Raw genomic sequence first — 20,947 nt, 5'->3', positions numbered from 1 at the left:
GAAGTAGAGATGGTTTATCTGCCATTCGAGCGCAAGTGAAGTCACAGACATATGTGTTATTTACCCCAAGCGCACCATTTTAACATAAGTCATGTATTTTCCGGAGACAATAAGTCATGGAGCAAAACTAGTATTCTGATTAGATAATAGCCCGTTGAAAGTATCCATATTAAAATGTCAGACGTGTTGCAATATGTTGCTAGTTGGCTTATGTAGTGGTCATTTAGTGAAAAATCCCTGAAGCATCATCTCGCCGTTCTAGAGAGTTCTAATGTGGTGGCTGAGTGTATATAAACGACTGAGCTGTCATCGGGCTGCCAGAATGTGCATTAATGAAAAGGCTTCGCAACATGCTGGTAGTGGTTACAATGACAACCAGAACTTATATCGTGGGAGATGAACGCGTGTCCTGCATTTGTAGCTCTTTAGTGTGACAACCGGCGCCCTATTTACAACATACTTTGGAGTCCCCAGTATGATTTGAAATAATGGCGTGGAAGTAAATCTGATGGTACCAACTTAAAGGGCCAAAAGTGAACAAATTACGGGCCAAAATGGCTACATCTTCGAGTCGTCAGATTTCTTTCTAATTCAACTCTCTTCAAACCCGTTGGTATACGGACATGTATAAACATTTTCTAAAGTGGTCTCTTCGCTAGTGGCCTTCAGCCATTTTCAATGCACACACTATTATTTTCAATTTATTTTAAAAATGCGAACAAAATAAGGGCTTAGGATGTGAAATAGATACTACTATCAGGTTTCTCAAACCACATTTTTCCAAGCCCAGTGTCAGTAAATTGTTTGTGCAAATGCAATATCTAATTACGTGTGGCTACTACAAGAGAAATCAATCTAGTTGTTAGATTGTTTTTTTAATATTGCTAAATTGTTAAACTAAACTCCATTTTCTTTAATCAAGTACTCATTTTATCATCATGATAAATCACATCTGTCCTCTAATTCTTTGTGCAGAATCATCACTGTTACGTTAGCTACTTTCAAGAGATTAAATGATTTCCTCCCACAGGCTACAAAATGATGAAGAAACTGAGCAACATTAAGGCGATACCGAAGGATTCAAGTATCTAGGCAACGGTTGCTAAGGAAAATTTGTCAAATCCATGAAAACATGAGTGTTTGGCATTTATGTACCCTAAGGTGCAAAATAATCTCCCCAAAACCTAGCAGACATGTGGTTGCCGGTCATAAACCTGTGACATCATAGATATGCAGATTACCACAGCATGTTTATGAAAAGATTCAGCTACTTCTAATTTGCTCAAAATCCCCTGAAAGTTTATATAGTGATACTTGACATACTCCTTCACAGTCCCAGGCAAAGATTTTGGTCGACCATGAAAAAACACTTATTGAAATGGCAAATATCTATTTTGTAATTTCGCACTATTTTTAATCCTATTCTTGTCATATCTCAAAAATTCTTGAGAATTTTCTAAAACGCCTAGTTAGCCTTATTTATCTCGGCGATGTCTACAATGCTGCCAAACCTCATTCCAACAAATGGAAAATTAGCCAACTTTATAGCTTGTAAACATTTGCACAACAGCAGAAGATGATATTGCCTAGAAAACAATATAAACGGTAACGATTTTCACCTGCAATAGGGCGCATTTGGAACACTGCCAACCTTAGCAATCGTGCGCGCGTTGAATATTCGATATCGCCTTAACACAAAGCTCAAAGCTCCGCTTTCCTTTGCCTGTCATAATGCTAGTTGTCTTCGGAGCTCAAAATGTCGTTTGCAATGTATTCAAATGTTGGTGCACCATTTGGACCGATGTTTTGGTCGCCATTACTATCGATCGGAGTACTGGCCATCTGACGTCCCAGCGACCCAAGTCTTGCCATTATTAACATGCACGTCTTTATCCCTCGTGGGTTGCCGTTGAAAGCCCCATGGATACACCGCAACAAGTTTGAATACTGATTGTTAAAAAGATTAGAAAGCTGCTTAACTTCAGAGCCCGCAGGATAATTATGGTCTTCGGGGTCATTTATTATTGGCCAAATACCATCATCATGAAATGGCACCCTCTCTCCCGTGAAAGAGTACGGCACCCGCTGAAATGGTTTACTTTGTCCTCCACATCGCCTTCCAGTATTTGCGGTAGTTGTGGCATCACAGGTGTCAGTGTAATCCATGGTTGTTTCATTTTCAATTTTATTACCCTCCACAATTTCAAAAAATTTATAATAATGAGAGAGCTTCCTATCAGAGTCATCAGGCTGTGTTAGGGAACTACCTTCTCCCTCCGTTATGATCTTATAAATCGCCCTTCCTGCATCTTTAATATTACTCACAAGAAACGGCTTTTCATCGACGTTGCTGTACCAGTCATCCTCGGTGATCTGCATGTTACTCTTTCCACATTTGAATAAGTTTTCATCAACCTTATCAAGGTCAGTGAGTGACTTCCATATCTTCCTTTGGTAAACTGTCCAATTGTATTATTGTGGTGATGCACTTTTTCTTCAGACAGACGACCTTCAAATATTTCGTCGCGCCATGTAATAGGAAGAGTATCGTCTGGTTCCTCGATCTTCATGAACACGTCCTCTATTAGACCTTTGCTGAGTCTGCCAAGAGAAACAGTGAGATGGGGATGGACTCCACCTGGGAGCTTTGAAGGGTATTTCGGTATAACCCCGACGTCGTCCAAAATTGGGTTCCCGCATATGCTGTTCAGAATGTTCGCTACTAAAGTCATATGTAGCATTTCATCGATGACAATACTTCGTAGAATACTTGCAACGGCTGTATTATGATCCTTCTTGATGGAAAACAATGCTGTTAGGTAAGGAGGAATGGTAGAAAGCTCAAACTCAAGAGCGATCTGAAGATTCTTTTTCAACTCTTCCAGGCTGGATGGGACTGGTTTACCAACCTTTGGTTTTTCTAACCATTTCAGTATAGCTTGCCGTTTCTGTCCTGATAAATCTCTTGTTACTGGCATATATCCTGGATCTGTGAATGGCAAGCTCATTGTCATGTTTATCAATTTTGTTTTGCGTCGTACGTCTTCATAACAAGCTAAATTTATAATGTTCGTCATGCTCGGAAACATATTTGCATATAATTTGAATATGGGGTATATATCCTGATGCCAAGTAGGCCCTCCTTCTGACACCCTGAAGTCATCGTACATATGAACAGCTATCGGTTCATTTGAAGTAGCCGGATGATTGACATCAGCCAGAATGTCAAAAAAGTAAAGCTGCCCATCAAGTATTCTTCTCGGACGTCTGGGACTCTTTCCTGTAAAATGAAAGACAGCTACCCCATGCTCGTTGCTAGTTGTCATGTTGGAGTATTTTACAGCATCTGCCGGTTGATTAAAAGGTATAGTGTTATTTGGTCCGCAATATGAGTCTGGTTGGACCCAGTTGGCTATTTTTATCCTTAATGGAACATTGGCAAGAGGTTCACCGAATTTGGTTGAGAAAGCATCAACTTGCCATTTGTCTCCTGGGTCTTTTCTGAATATTCTGTCCCCCATGACGTCAATCATGATTCCGTTGCTTCTCTCAGCCAGGATAACTTGAATGCACTGAAGAGATTGCGTGTCCAAACGTCGGATCATAAGTGGCCGATTTGATATTTCATCAAGTTGTTTCGGCGTCAGATCAGTCGATTCAGGCAGTGAAATTACGCAGCAGTGCGCTGATACCAAAGCTTACTTGTGTAGTTAACTTGGCCGACAACCGTGATTTGTGTTCCACAACTTACAGGGTCTGTAGTTTCATCCGATGGATAGGCAATCTGCAGTATTTTGTTCAACTCTGGGTCTGGAAGTCCAGTCAAATTATGTTTCACCGCGTTTGCAATATCAATGAGAAGTTTCCCTCGGTTTTTGAACACTCGAAAGTAAACCTTGCCAAATACATAATTATTATCAAGAGGCAATAATTGTCGATGGCGAAGAGAATGCAAGGGTTCGGCAGTTCCAGCGAGGCCTATAGTACCGACGATTCTTCCTATTTGAAACCCAGAAGATTTAGAAGGGTCGAGCTCGATGTTAAATTTTATGGACAGAACGCGTGGTTTTGAACTGGAAGACCCCAAATCCTCGAACTCATTTACAATCTGGGAGTCAATCTCATTATTTTCCCATTCTACATCAACAAGTAGAGACAAGAAATCGGCCCCAAGGCCCTTAAAGGATTCACCTTCAGGTATCTTTACAAACATATTACTTATTGGTGCTTCAAGTAAACGGGCTGTAAAGACACCTGGGATATGTATTATTAATCCAAAAATCGTTGATAAATTTTGGCACTCCGGGTCCAGGTCCACTATCTTTGCCTGGGAACTATTGATGTTATCTGCAGAAATGAAAATATTGGACAAAATTTGCTTCAGATGAAGACGTAGCCCACAAACTTGAATGATGAAACACGTAATATATACGTGCCGTTTTCAAATACAAAGTCTTAATGCTAAAACAAGATATATTACTGAATTTAAAGGGAGGATGTCGTCGTGTATTTCATCCATGATATCTAGACGGATCACGTCTACATAGCTGCAACATTTAAATTTTACGATATTCATTGTTAACAAATATTGTTTAACTTTCATCAATCGCCAACGTACTTCACTTATGTCGGTCGTAGGAGTCCCTGCAAACCTTTGAGCAGAGCTCCGACGTCACCCTCCCTTTAACAGAATCGTATCGCAAAATTGCTAGAAGACAAAAGACTCAAACAAGGTCCCTGATATCGCACTTCACCTTACTTAATATTGACAAAGTTTTGTTTCTGAACTTGAACACGTCAGTTTTTTATGCTAAAACCACGTCAGGCTTAAGACCTCTTCCTAAGCAGCGATTCTTTATTATTGATGACATCTAAGTCTTCATATAGGCCCAATGTCCGGTTTTCAATGTCCTTAATGATTGTAGCCATTACAAGAATAGTTCGTCGAATATTGATGACGAGTCCAGGGTTTGTCAACGGTCGTAAAGGTACGACTCGTAAAAAATCTCCACAACATCGTAAACAATTACTTTGTACTCACTGATGATGTTTTTTCCTACGAGTGAGTCATCTGACGAATTAGTGACGCATCCGCCCATTATGTAGCAGACTGACGTAACGTTACAATCCTTGAACTGAAAGATGCCGGAGCCATAGGGGTTCCAGCTGAGAATGGATGGTTGTCTTCGTAACCTTTCATCGAATGTCTCGATGTCATAGTTCTGGCAGTCGTTGTTTCCAGTCGGCGGGCCGACTAAGACGGTGCCAGAGAAGTGGATCCGTGGCCAGTCAAGGTAGGAATTGCTGTTCTCTGTGTGTTTAAATTGTTTTAGTTTTCATCACTAAATTGAGTCAACTTAAAGATGGATCTGTCAACATCTCATGTCTAAACAGGTTTTTAAAACCGCCCACGCAGTTAAACACGGACACCGTGCATATGTATGGGCGTTTTTGTGAAAACCAATATATATATATATATATATATATATATATATATATATATATATATATATATATATATATATATATATATATATATATATATATATATATATATAGAAGAAACTTGGGTTGAAACACACTACCACACCTGGTTGTTAGGTTCCAAACGTATTTATTATACCTCAAACACAACGTTTCGTTTCTAAATGTACATTTACAGATTTTCAGATACTTGTAACTCCACATTGCTCGTTTTTCTATACAATTCAACCATTGTAATTTTTTAGTCTCTCCTGTCATTCATGTACATTTCCAGATTTTCACAGACTTATAACTCTACATTGCTCATTTTCCTACACAATTCAACCATTGTAATTTTCATGTTCGTACTTTTTATTGTAGAAAACACCTGAAGAAGCTCTAAATTTAGAGCGAAACGTTGTGTTTGAGTATAATAAATACGTTTGGAACCTAACAACCAGGTGTGGTAGTGTGTTTCAACCCAAGTTTCTTCTATCTTCACCCCATTCCACGCTCCACTGGGGATCACCTGAATTCCTACAGTTTCTTATATATATATATATATATATATATATATATATATATATATATATATATATATATATATATATATATATATATATATATATATATATATATATATATATATATATTGAATATATATATATATATTGAATATATATATATATATTGAATATAGATAGATAGATAGATAGATAGATAGATAGATATAGATATATATATATATATATGAAATGACACGTTTAAGTGAAATTATCAAGTATCTCATATATATGTCGTACATACATACACTTCTCATAATCCTAATCTAACACTGATTCTGTACATTCATATCAATAATCAAGAATATGTAAACACTAAAATATATGGCTAGTTTTGTATAGGGACAATTAACAGTTTGAATATATTTCTTAAACACGTGCACTTTCAGTTATCTCTCTCTATACTAGTCAAGTACTCAAATATAAATATATGTATATATATATATATATATATATATATATATATATATATATATATATATAATATTTATATCAATCATATGGATATTATAAGATATACACACATCATGCCAAAGTCGTCATTTCTATTTATTGACATCTATCTAACAAACCTGTGTGTACCGTCAGAAAGTTGTAAAAATTATCGTTTTAGGATTTTTTTTGATACTTTTAACTTGTGAAAACCACATTAAAAATTTGTATTAATTTCAAAATTGACAAATGTGCAATGTTACCCTCCCCAAAATTTAAGTTTACAAAAACTTCTAAGGGAATTTTTGTAAAATATCACCCTCCCAAAATTCCTCCGGCTCACCCCCTAGTAATAAACGGGGAACTCCCTGACAGAAACCCTTTGAAAACTGTCTAGCTTAAAAAATGTCTATGCTATTGAGGTAAGATGCTATCAGCAGAAAGGTCTATCAATATACAGTCGTACAACAAGGACACGTATAAGATGCATTTTGCTCACGTAATTTCAGAATCTGCATTTTATGTGGATTTCCACTTGAATGTCTGCATTAGGCTCTGGCAATTCAAAACTTTAATCTTTGAACTTAGTGTTTTACACACAATGACTTTGATCATAGACCCTCTCGAGGGTCTATGCTTTGATACATAATAATAATAATAATATGGTTTATTGCTCTAGAAGGCCACCGGCCCAAATCGCATACATCACAAAATATACAGAAAATAAGTTACAGTAAACAGACACAGAGATAAATAAATCATTGATAAACAAAAGAAGAAAAGGAAATACAATACTTCAAAAATACTCTTTTCTCAAATTAAAAGCTTTGTACACAAATATAGCAAGGTTTGAAATTATAACTTTGTTATCAGATGACATAAGAGAATAAAATTTTTCAATGAAGGTTGTCTATATGACCAGACTGGTAAATAGGATTCTCTTAAATTCTGATAAAGGGGACAGACAGATATAAAGTGAAATTCATTTTCAATTTTGTCGAATCGCAAATCTTACAGGTGCGTTCCTCAGGAGAAATACCACGAGCCCTACCCTCTTCAATTTCTAGACCAAGACCCGAACTCCGCAAACAAGCAATTGATCTTCTAAATTTCATATGCATATCAATAAATAAGTAATCTTCTGGTAGAAAGTTTAACTTAAAATTTCTATAAAGACGAAGTTTATCTTTGGTACAGACTTCTGACCACCAGTTTTGCTTGAAAATATCACTTGCTCTGATTACAAAAAGTTTTAGGAAGTTATTGAAGTCCCCCGGCCCCTGAAATAACCAAACTTCCCCAAACCCATGGTTAAACAAAATATTTTTGACATGCGTTGCCCAGGATTCTTTCCCATTGTCATCTAGCCGCACCGCAAGGTTATAACTGTGCTTTGCTATTTTGTTTTGTGGCATTTTTAAAAGTTTTAACCAGTATGAGATCACTTTTTTCTGAGTGACTAAGAAAATAGGACACCTGCCACAATCACCTAGCACACAGGCGTCCGGGGTTGATGATTTAACTCCAAGAAATCTCTTACAATACTTCAATTGAACACATTCGAGAACATGGTATTTTGTGTAACCCCAAATTTCTGACCCATATGTGATAATGGGCAGAACCATAGCGTCGAAAAGTTTAAAGTACTCTTTAAATGGCAAGCTGCCAGTGTGCTTGATCATTCTAAAAATGTTGCCCATCGCCTTCCTAGCTTGATCTGCTAATATTGATGTAGCTTTACTCCAGGTATTCTTACTGGAAAGCATTAAACCGAGATATTTGTAATAACTGACCGTTTTCATACATTCCCCATTAAAAAACTACCTTTCATATTTTTTCAAAACCCCGCCACGTCTAAATACAATAATTTGTGATTTGCTCATATGTACTGACAGTTTCCATTTGCTAGTAAAAGACTCCAGTACTCTAAGTAGTCTTAAACTGGAGTATCACTGAAAATAGATACATCATCTGCATACAAAAGGGAAAACAAATCGTGCATTTCTTGAGTAATCTGTATACCACAATGTCCCGAATTTTCCAACATATTGTTCAGTTCATTTATAAAAAGAGAAAAAAGGAAAGGGCTTTGCATACCACCCTGCCGGACTCCGACAGAGCATTGAAAATAATCAGCGATGCCTTGTCCAGCCCTTACACATGATTTCAGCTCACTATACATTGAATTTAAAATACATAACATCTTACCCCTTACTCCCTCAAAGCAAAGTCTGTACAGTAATAAATTGTGGTCTACGGAATCAAAAGCTTTGCTAAAATCTATGAAAGCGCAGTAAAAACGACCTTTTGAATTACAGAGGTACTTTGAATCATAATATGCAGACTGAAAATATTATCAACTGTACTGAAACCACTTCTGAATCCCGCCTGACAATCGGAAATACAACCAATTGTGTCTGCCCATTTACCAAGCGTGTATTTAAAATAGAAGTGAAGATCTTTCCAAGAGAATTTAGCAGAGTTATACCTCTATAATTGTTAGGGTCTATCTGACTGCCTTTCTTATGCAGCGGAACAATGATCCCTTTACACCAATCGTTGGGATAAACCCTGAATCAAAAATAACATTGAAAATGAAATGCAAAAGAGGTATCAGAGTGTCCTTAGCTGAACTATAAAACTCATTAGGGATGCCATCTGGCCCTGGTGATTTACCTGATTTGAGTTTGTACAGTGCTTCTTGGATCTCAGTGACGGTAATGTCACCGTTAAGAATTACATCTAGATCAGTATTTAGTACACTGTCACCAAAGTCAAAACTGTCTAGAAAATGTTCTACCGTAGCGTCAAAATTACTTTTCTGTCTGACAGGATTGTGAACAGAATTAAAATGCTGAAGCCATTCAGTTGGCGATATCTCACAAGTACGTGACCTAAAACCTGAAAAGCGCTTTACTTGCTGCCAGATACTCCTGGTGCTGTTTTCAGCACTAAGAGCGTCACGCACCTGTTTATTAAAATTTGCTTTGCTGACCCGACATAACGACCTGAAAATTCTCTTTAGATCTTTGTATACATTCAAGCTTTCTATTGTGTTTAAGTTTCTAAACTGGCGAAGTGCTTTGTACATGTTATATTTTGCAGTTTGACATTCTTTATTGAACCATGCTTCTTGTCGCAATTTCCTATTTATGTTGTTCCCAATTATCCGTTTGCTTTCTTGTTTGTAATCTTCAGCAGCCCAAAACAATAAATCATAAAGTCTACTCATACATTCCTCTACATCTCGTCTGTTAGATTCTAAAACTTGTCTAGTCCTGTTTTGTCCCTCTTGTGAATGAATATTTGTTTCGAAAGAGCCTACCTTGTCTTTGTCCCATTTAAAACGTGTATAATTACTGCATGAAGCCAAATCTGTCGTCTCATTTCTAGACAATAGATTGATGGGCAGAGTTAAACATAAAGGGAAATGGTCTGAAATACTGTTATCATCAACCCAAAAATCACTGATTTCCTTAAATAAATCAGTAGAAGCTATAATGTAATCTACAACACTATTACCATTATTTGCAATGCAAGTAAATTCGCCTGTAACATCAGAACAAGATCTTCCATTTAGAAAATGGATAGAATGATCACGACAAAGCTCTAATAACCTTCTACCAAATCTGTTTACTACAGGATCTTTTGAAGAACGGGTCTTATCAAAAGTATCTTCTTCATAGCTATCTGTTGCTAACGGGATGTAATCAGTAGAATCTATATAATAATCCTGTGCAGTTCTAGCATTGAAATCTCCCATAAGTAACCAATGACAATCTGGGTGTTTGACTTTAAGCTCAACAATTTGATTATCCAACAACTCAATACCATTCGTTCAGAAGTATAGCGGGATGACCCTTCAGGGGGACATAAATGCACCTAGGATAACATTTTGGACAAACCAAGTGTAGCAGCGTCTAATATGAAGAAGATGGCATCTGGTAAAGTTGTTGACAAACGAATGACCCCTTTAGAAAATACATTATTTATGAAAACACTAACTCCTCCCCCAACCCGACCTTTATTGGCTTTCCTTTCCCTAAAGATATGATATTCGGTAAATCCAGTAATATTTCTATCAAATACTAAATCTTTGTGAAACCAAGTTTCTTGTACACAAATGACATCAAATTTGTAACAAAATCAAGAAAAGACTTGTCTAGTAATTTATTATACAATCCATGAACGTTCCAAGACAGGAAACGCAATTTCTTTGTCTTCCAAGTTCGTCCGTACTATTTCGGCCTTGGCCACCCCCTTAGCTTACATGTTCTTGTCTTTCTACACAACCTGATTTTTCATTGAATATGTACACCTGTCTGTTACCTTCGTCGTAGCTGATTAATTTATTATAATTTACAAAAGCTCGAATACCTCTACTTATCAGCTCCTTTCTCTTGCCAAACAGCTTCCTCCGTATGTAATTGGTGTGCTCTGAGAAATGTCGTCGACGTAAATATTTGTTCCGCGCAAGGCTTGGCTCTTTGACAGTATCTTCTCTTTATCTTTATACCTGGAACACATGGCCACGATCGATCTATTACCTCTTGACCCCGCCACTCTATGAACTCTTTCAAACTCTATGTGTCTTGAATGTTCATTTTATCTGCTATCAAAGTCTTGATTTTCATTTCTGTCATCTCCCAGGTTTCCCTTTCCTCTTCCGTCACACCTCTAAACACAACATTGTTTCGTTTTGATCTGTCTTCAAGCTCTGAATTCAGCACACGTAGTCGCCTTGTCTCTGACGTTAACCTTGTGATTTCTTCTTCCACCTCGTCCAGTCCTTTCAACCTTTCTCTATTTTCTTCTGCCATGCTTCTAACTTCACCAATCGCTTCTTCCATTTTATTTAATTGACTTCCATCCTATCTATTTTCTTGTTCAGTGTCTTTGTGTCTTTCTGTAAGTCCTTTATACTGTTCTGTATTTCCCGCAACGCTGACATCACTGGTTCATCTACATTTGAGGCGGGAGGACGAAGTTCTCCGTACGAGTCAGTGTTGACTGTCGGGTATCAGGCCCGGGATTTAGTTCTACATCCCCAGAGAGCTGGATCAGTCGGCTTACATACGGAGTTTTCGTTGCTGGAAGACACATGGCTGAAGTACTTGGATGAAATTGAATGTTCAGTAGACTGGGACTTGTGTCGCATGTTGACCCAGTGAAGTACCAATGCGAACTGAAATTTCCACAATTGTATAGGCCTAATATGTGCATGCACTTGACACCTCCAATTTCAGACAATAGTAGCACATCTGATGTAATTTTGCCTGTAGCGATCAGCCAATCATAGAGCGAATCAATGCCAAAACACAATGCCAAAACTGCATAGTGATATGCAACTACATACCAAGGTACAGCAGGCTAATCGGAATGCAAGATCGTTCACCGCGCTCCACTTCGAAAATGGCGTGTAGTTGTGAATGGCAATCCCTTTCCAACTTTTTGGATGAATAAAACAGCCGATAGCAACCCTCCATGCAGAAATGTCGACACCCATCACTTTCCAAGTATATTCACATGTACGAAGCAACGATGTTTGATCGTCTAGCACTAAAGTCTGATGGCAAACTTTCAAAACTTCTGGAGCGACACAATGTGCGTAGCGGCTGTTACTGTGACGTAATCCGATCCTATCAAGTGTTTATAGACTTGACTCTATGCTTTGATACACTAGATCACGGAACTGGTGAGGGACGCTGAAGGTGTTGTTATAAGTTTGAAACCAAATTTTCACCAGGAGTATGACATTCGTAAAGAGGCGGAACACCAATTCAGTACTGAATTGTAATCACTGACTTAATTGACCAAGATAAACCATTCAGCTCCACGAAATGATTTGATTATATATTGAAAAGGGAGGGATTAAAAGAGAGGATTTCGTCGGAACTGCCCGTGTGCGACTCTCTTGCTTACAAACAATGTATTTCAGGTATGATATCTTGATACATCGCGTCAACATAGCTGCAACATTTAAATTTTACGATATTCATTGTTATCAAACATGGTTTAAAGCCCCTGTAGCTGTAACTCTTGAAATTTGTTGACCTGAAAAAGGCTTGCTATTTTCCCTCGTTTTCTTTAAATTCTACAAATTTAAAGGATAAAATCTTTCACTACTGAAACTTTGACAAATTTAAATTTTAATTGTTATTTTGATTTCCTGCCATTTTTAGAAATGGGTAATAATACTAGAAAGCATTTGCAAGCAAAAGCGAAGTTCCAGAGACCAGAGCAGCGGAAGAAAAGAAGAGAGAATGTGTGACAAAGATATGTGCAGAATAAAAGAGTGGTTTGGATTTTAATATTCAAGCACGTTAGGACTGAAAGCAGTAAACACCAATACAACTAAAAGCAAGGCAGTCCGGGGAATTACAGTACACAGATTACAAATGCCTACATGTACGGTAAAAACGCAACAGATACATACGGGGGCGACAACGCACGGAAATGTATATCAGACGACATTCTCGCGAGCCAGAGCAATTATTTTTGCTCCGCTGACCTACGCAAAAATCAATCGCTTGACGGGTAGCGCTGAGTTGTTGCCGTAAAGAGGCGCGTAGTTTACGATGATGATCAGACGAGAGGAAACATCGGACCTAGGCCGTTGAAATTGAAAACCGAGGCCACATGCATTTTCATTTGATTAAAAGCACAGACTAAAACAATTTTCATTGCTATGTCGCTGTTTTCACAAGATACTGACCGTTTGATCTTGGAAAGTTGAGTTGCTTTTACGTGCAGCCAACGCATGCCGGTGCGGTGACAGACAGTTCACTATGAATGCCTAGCTCTCATTCTCGCTAGCCAGAGCAATGATTTCCGCTCCTACGCAAAAATCAAGTAGCGCTGAGCTGTTGCCGTAAAGAGGCGCGTGGTTTACGACGATGCTAGCTCTACATGGCAGGGCTGTGTGTTATACAGGGGATTCAATCTCCGATGATGACGATGATGATGATTAAATATTTAAAAATGAAGATAAATAAACATATATTTGGACTCAGTAAATTTGTTGTTATTGTTGTTGTTATTGTTGTTGTCGTTGTTGATACTATTTGCAGAAAAGAACAAAGTATGCGCTGCAAATTTCAACACAGCCTAACTATAGGCCTACATGTGCGTCGCAAATTCAACACAGCCTAACTATACATGTGCGTTGCAAATTCAATACAGCCTAACTATACATGTGCGTTGCTGCCTAACTATACATGTGCGTTGCAAATTCAATACAGCCTAACATTACCCAAGGGGTGTCACTTCATTGCCACACACTTTTTTTCGATCGCCAAAAATGCACCTAGCATGCATCGAAATCGGTAAAATTCGACGTAGGGTCAAAGCACATTAGTCTTTCTCAATAATACTCCAACATTTTTACCTCTTACCGATGAAAAGTCGAGAAATCAGCAAGTTTTTCAGCGTATCTGGACGTCTCTTACATTTCAGATTTAAAAGGCACGGCGGTGTATTGAGTCACGTGGGCGCTTTTCAAATCGAACCAATAGCAGAGCTCGCCAAAATGCACCCAGCAAGCATCGAGAGCGGTAAAATTCGATGTAGGGTCAAAGCACATTGGTCCTTCTCAATCATATACTCAAACATTTTTACCTCTTACCGATAAAAAGTCGAGAAATCAGCAGGTTTTTAGCGCATCTGGTTGTCTCTTACATTCCAGATTTAAAAGACCGCGCGTTACATTAAGTCACGTAGGCGCATTTCAAATCGAACCAATAGCAGAGCCCGGCCCGTACTGAACGAATGGGCCCAGCGTGAAAACCCGGCAGTAACGTAAGTTTCTCACGTCTTTGGAAGACTATGGGTGACACTGTCTGCGTGCGTCTGCATACGAAATTCTGGTAACTTTAACAGTTCCAGTTCACCCGCAGCAAGAGATCGTTCTTTCCAAAGATGTGAGAAACATACGTTGCTTCCGGGTTTTCACGCTGGCCCATTCAGCTCTGCTATGAAAGTAATGGCGAAAAGAACAAAACCAGAGGCATCAACAATGACAACGATGACGATATTGATTACTTAATTTCAACAATAACAACATAAACAACAATCAAGATTAGGTAGTGATTAAAATGATGACAAAGGAGACCATATAGTTGCGATGTTGGTTGAGGTAATACAACTAAGAGAATGTATTTACAGGAAGTTGGTGATGTTACTTGTAGTAGATAAATATGTTTTGAAAGTGAAAGAAGCAGGATGTGACAAATTTTGTGAGCATGCTGTTTTAGGTTTTTTCCCACTTTTGCTATTTCTACTGACCTTGCTAAAAATATTCTTACCCTTCTCTTCAAAAGGGCTAAAAAACTGTGACTCTTCAAAGTTGTTCTAAAAATGTTAACTTCCCAAAATTCCCCCGGCACCCTCTTATTTACGTCTAGTCTCTAGAGCGTATAATACCATCGGCTATTAGGAATGAATTATGGACCACATGTTAAACTTCAATCAAAAAAATGGATGATGACACAGTCCCCACGTGTTAATGGGTACTTTGATTACAAGTCCTCAGAGAGGATAGAGTCCTCTTCATTAATTAGGTTTGTGATAAAAATACTTTGATACAGATGGCGCTGAATAGCCCAAGAATGCAGTAACATGGAACCAATGTAGGCCACCATCCTAAAGGTCATTAAATGAGTCAACTACGAATTAATCAACAGGATGTTGCAAAACATTTTTGCATCCTATCATAACACTGATAGATTATCACTGGTACCATATTTTATAAAGTTTGATGCAGTGCTTCTGGACATTCACCCTAAAAACAAAAGTTCATCATGTAAATGCAAATTGGCAATTAATTTATGGGATTGTATCACAAAACAAATTGACGTGCATATGTATGACATAGGTCAATGTCCTTGTACCAACTTTGAATAAAATCGGTTGAGATATGTCTGAGTTATGGCTCTGTACATGAAAAAATCGTAACAAAATGGCCGCACAGCAGCCATATTGGATTGTATCACAAAACAAATTGACGTGCATATCTATGACATAGGTCAATGTCCTTGTACCAACTTTGAATAAAATCGGTTGAAACATGTCTGAGTTAGGTCTCTGTACATGAAAAAATCGTAATAAAATGGCCGCCTGGCGGCCATATTGGATCGTATCACAAAACAAATCGACATGCATATGTATGACATAGGTCAATGTCCTTGTACCAACTTTGAATAAAATCGGTTGAAACATGTCTGAGTAAGGTCTCTGTACATGAAAAAATCATAATAAAATGGCCGCACGCAGCCATATTGGATTGTATCACAAAACAAATTGACGTGCATATCTATGACATAGGTCAATGTCCTTGTACCAACTTTGAATAAAATCGGTTGTTAGTCTGAGTTAGTCTCTGTACATGAAAAAATCGTAATAAAATGGCCGCCTGGCGGCCATATTGGATTGTATCACAAAACAAATTGACGTGCATATCTATGACATAGGTCAATGTCCTTGTACCAACTTTGAATAAAATCGGTTGAAACATGTCTGAGTTAGGTGTCTGTACAATGTAAAAAAATTTGGATCGTATCATAAAACAAATCGACATGCATATGTATGACATAGGTCAATGTCCTTGTACAAACTTTGATATAAAATCGGTTGAGATATGCCGAGTTATGGCTTTGTACATGAAAATATTGTAACAAAATGGCGCACGGCAGCCATATTGGATCATATCACAAAACAAATCGACGTGCATATCTATGACATTGGTCAATGTCCTTGTACCAACTTTGAATAAAATCGGTTGAAACATGTCTGAGTTATGGCTCTGTACATGAAAAAATCGTAATAAAATGGCGCCTGGCAGCCATATTGGATCGTATCACAAAACAAATGATGTGCATATGTTGACATATGAAGTAATCCTTGTACCAAGTTTGAATGAAATCGCTCCAGGCATCTCTGAGATTCTGCGTGAACGGACGGACGGACGCACGCACACACGGACATGACCAAACCTATAAGTCCCTCCGGACGGTGTCCGTGGGGACTAAAATGGATGATGCGAAATAAACACACTAATCGCTGGCCAAAATTAAGTGAAGTTTAATAGAGAGACATCTGCACATTAAGAATTATTTGCTACCCAACGTACGTGTAGGACGTTCAGACCAAGCTTACTCACCACGCAGTAGCTTGTTCTCAACGCGTACTATCAGTCAATGACGGTGTGACATTGGTATTCTTTAAACAATGAATTGACCTAACTTCAAATTCGAATGATGTAGCTTTTGGTCCATTCAAAATTATGTAACATACTAATAATTCAAATTCATAAAATTCACAGACACAAGAATTAATCAATGCACTGGAGCATAATCTTTCAACAATCACTTGACAAACTTCAAATTCGAATGGTGTAGCGTTTGGTTCATTCAAAATCGTATAACATAGTAATGATTCAAAATCATAAAATTCGCCGACACAAGAATTAACCACCACATCGGCGCGGTCGCGCTTGGGCGAAACAAAGAAGTTATTGTGGAGCTTGACTGTCAACCTCTACAGTACGAGTATGTAGGCAGTATGGTCGAGTAACCATTGCTTAACCTGACAGATTTGTTATCAGCATTATCTCAGAACAGAGTGGTACACTGAAAATAAATTTCAGACGATAACGTAAGACTTACATAATGTGTGCTGCAACTTTATCTAACTTACAACGTAGTTGAGTGATTAAAATCAACAGATATGAACTGAATATGCTCACGTGTTTACAAAGATTCATTAATAGTAGTACGCTTCACAGAACAATGAGATATATGTTATCACTATATGTAGCAGGTTTTTTCAACTTCGCACAGTACTCTAAGAGTTTAATCACTAATTACAAAACTTTATTTAATATGCAAATGAGCTGTTAATTAACTTGACACTGCTCAATGCTTTATGGGACAATTAGATATCCATCAGATCAACATTTGTAGCACGTTTTATTTAATTTAATGCTGTAATTTTAGAGTAATGTCACTAATTACAAGTTCATTAAATATGCAAATAAACCCTAAATTAACTTGACACTGTTCAATGATTCATAGCACAATTAAATATTTATCAAATCAATATCTGTAGCACGTTTCACAAAATTTTGGTGCCGAAATTTCAGAGTTATATACCTAATTACAAAGTTTATTAAATATGCAAATGAACCCTTAATTAACTTTACACTACTAAATGCTTTACAACACAGTTAGATATCTGTCGTATCAGTATGTGCAGCAGTTTTCATCACATTTGATGCAGTTATTTCGGAGTTATATGACTAATTATAAGACTTCATGAAATATGCAAATGAGATAATTATTAACTTGACACTGCTCAATGCTTCTCAGTACAATTGGATATTTATCAGATCAACATCTGTAGCAAGTTTCATCAAATTTAACGCTGTAATTTTGGAGTAATATCACTAATTACAAAGTTCATTAAATATGCAAATGAACCCTTAATTAACTTCACACAACTAAATGCTCTACACCACAATTAGATATCTGTCGGATCAGTATCTGCAGCAGATTTCATCACATTTGGTGCAGTTATTTTGGAGTTATATCACTAATTACAAAACTTCATAAATATGCAAATGACCTATTTGTTAACTTGACACTGCCAAATGCTTCTCAGTACAAGTAGATATTTATCAAAACAATATCTGTACCCGATTTCACTGACTTAGGTGCCGTAATTTCAGAGTTATATACCTAATTACAAAGGTCATTAAATATGCAAATGAACACTTAATTAATTTCACACAACTAAATGCTTTACAGTTAGATATCAGTCGGATCAGTATCTGCAGCAGATTTCATCACATTTGGTGAAGTTATATCGGAGTTATATGACTAATTACAAACCTTCATAAAATATGCAAATGAGCTATTTATTAACTTGACACTGCCTAATGCTTCTAAGTATAATTAGATATATATATCAGATCAATATTTGTTGCAAGTATCATCAAGTTTGGTGCAGGAATTTCAGAGTTATCTCACTAATAACAAAAGTTCATTAAATATGCAAATGAGAAGATAATTGACATGACACTCACAGTATCATCATAATGTTCTTAGATTGTCATCTGTGAAAAGTTTCATGAAATTTTGTGCAGTATTTCTTGATATATGTCTACACTGTCATTACCGTCTCCATAGGGAAACCATTGTACGGAAAAAAACGATATTGCATAACTTCATTAATATGCAAGCCACACTAACCAAAATCTAATCAGTTCTTGCAAGTAGCATATGGTACCTGTGTACCAAATCTGACTTGAATCCGTTCAGGCGTTTTTGAGTTATCGTGTAAACAGCAGACAGACGACACACACACACACGGACAGACAGACAGACATCGCTATGACAATTTTAGCCCACGTGTTTACACACGTGAGCTAAAATACGACCAACATTGGCATTTCAAAATTATCGTAATAAACTGCAATGATTTCGGTTAAGGTAGTATATGCCTCAAAAGCGAAAGACTTAAACTTTGGCTCAAATTTTCCTCAAGCAATCTTTCAATCAACCTTTTTCATAATCAAGAAAAAAATTAGGGGTCAACGTGCAAATTTTGGCACAAGAGAAACAAATTACCAAAGATTTTCGATATTTAAAATTCAAAATGGCCGCCATCCCTGTGTTAACTCTATGGAGAAACATAAAATTTTCGATTTTCAAAAAAACTAAGACCGTGAAAAATTTTCTTACGCCAAGAGCTTTAAAATGAGCCCCCTAAAGTGGTACTTCAGAAAAGAATTGGAAAAATTTGATTGTCCGAATATCTGTCCCCGAGACGCATTCTACAAGGTAGAGTGCGCCTTGGAGACAGATATTCGAACTCTCAACTTTTACAATTCTTCTTGTCTACCTCTCGTGGGGACTCAAAGCTTATGGAGTGAAGAGTTTTCATCGGATTGCATTTCTGAAAGTCAAAAATTGTATTTTGCCGCGTAAAGTTGACACAGGGGACTCCGTTTTGAATTTCGAGAGTCGGTAAATATTAATTTGATTCCCTAGTTTCAAAATTTGCCCCATGACTCATGATTTTTATTCTTGATGTCAAAAGGGAATTGTTTAATGTTTCGTAAAGTAGATCAAATGTTTAAGACTTTCAATTTTGAGGCGCATACAACCTTCAAATTTGTAAAGTCAATACGTCGGTTTTTTGCAGATGTGGAAGAATGCCTTAAAATTTTATAACAGGTTAATCAGATCGCGACCAATGTTTGAAATGTTGCTAAAATTGTATTGGATGCTTGCCTTAAATCTACAACCATTTTCAGTAATAGAGCGCGAAGCCACTGCAGTGAACTGCAATAAAACTGCTTACACTAATTAGTTTCAGCTGTAGCCGTGGCCACTTTGGTGTTGAACAAGGCTACTTGATACAGACAAAAAGTCTGCGTACAAAGGCAAAACTAGCTCTGTCTGAGGCTCGGGTTGTAAATGAGAGTTTACGATTGGCACCCTGTGTTCAAGATTAAGATACAATGTGACATTACCATGCACTGGTCCTGTACAAATCTTTTTTATTTCAACTTCCCCAGACAAACTGTCTGCATGGGACATACAATGTTGTCGACTTTGCCCGCTGGCTACAGCTGAAACTAATTAGTGTGAGCAGTTTTATTGCAGTTCACTGCAGTGGCTTCGCGCTCTATTACTGAAAATGGTTGTAATACATGTTTAATAACAATGTTTTTTCACTACCTGGATCTTGATCTGCAGCTTGACGAACCCATTCGGTCTTGTCGAATCCACTGGTTTGAGCAAAATGAGAGACATCAACACCACCAACTGTTTAATCATGTTGAAGAAATCCATAAATCCAGATTCTGTTGCGAATTAGTGTCCCAACTGTGATAGGGCACCGATAGACACATATAAGTTCACTACCGCAAGAGAAAAAACTAATAGTGATGCGAGCTGCGGGTTTTGGGCTGTGCGATACGGTTTTGCCACGTCGACAATCTAACATCTGCTTTTAAGCAGTCTCGCTTCTACAGTCTTTGTTTACACATTTTTATTTTTGAATAGAAGTAGACAATTCAGCTTTTGCATGCTTCATTGAGGCGGTATCATCATGGAACACCTACATAAAGGTATCGTAAATCAGCGGATTTTGAGGGGTCAGTTGTCAGTTCGCACATCAATCATTGATGTAGGTTGTCTCTTAAGGGAAGTTCACTGAGGCGAGACAAGTCATACATTATCACCTATGACCATGTTTGATGTCACCCCATGTACTTATAGAACCATAACCCATAGTGTTACTGTAAACTATGTAAACTAAGATTCTACTTTCGGAGCTACGTCGAAACACTGTCTAGACATCTACTCTAGGCGTTCATAATAGAAATTGTGGTAACATCACTGAGAACTGGTAAGTATACCTCATAGATTCACCTCCATAGACGATCTTATGTGTCAGTATTGCTCATGTGAAGGTAACGTGCTCTA

The 20,947-nt window shown here is 37.5% G+C and overlaps 1 protein-coding gene across 1 annotated transcript; it reads right to left on the bottom strand.

Annotated features, from left to right (window-relative positions):
- Window positions 1-708: 708 nt before the first annotated feature.
- On the bottom strand, window positions 709-20,490 carry LOC139120472 (uncharacterized). The gene is made up of 3 exons (XM_070684926.1): window positions 20,198-20,490; window positions 5,042-5,311; window positions 709-4,347 (listed from the first exon to the last, which is right to left on the bottom strand). The coding sequence occupies exon 3, from the start codon at window positions 3,603-3,605 to the stop codon at window positions 2,322-2,324; it is 1,284 nt and encodes a 427-aa protein (XP_070541027.1). The 5' UTR covers window positions 3,606-4,347; window positions 5,042-5,311; window positions 20,198-20,490; the 3' UTR covers window positions 709-2,321.
- Window positions 20,491-20,947: the final 457 nt, after the last annotated feature.

This window comes from Ptychodera flava, chromosome 20 (assembly GCF_041260155.1).
Source record: "Ptychodera flava strain L36383 chromosome 20, AS_Pfla_20210202, whole genome shotgun sequence".
Lineage (NCBI taxonomy): Eukaryota > Metazoa > Hemichordata > Enteropneusta > Ptychoderidae > Ptychodera > Ptychodera flava.
This window is presented reverse-complemented; position numbering and strand designations above follow the sequence as displayed.

Bases quoted from the DNA above. Each gene is read 5' to 3' on its own strand.
- LOC139120472 (XM_070684926.1), bottom strand. From the start codon at position 3,605: ATGATCCGACGTTTGGACACGCAATCTCTTCAGTGCATTCAAGTTATC.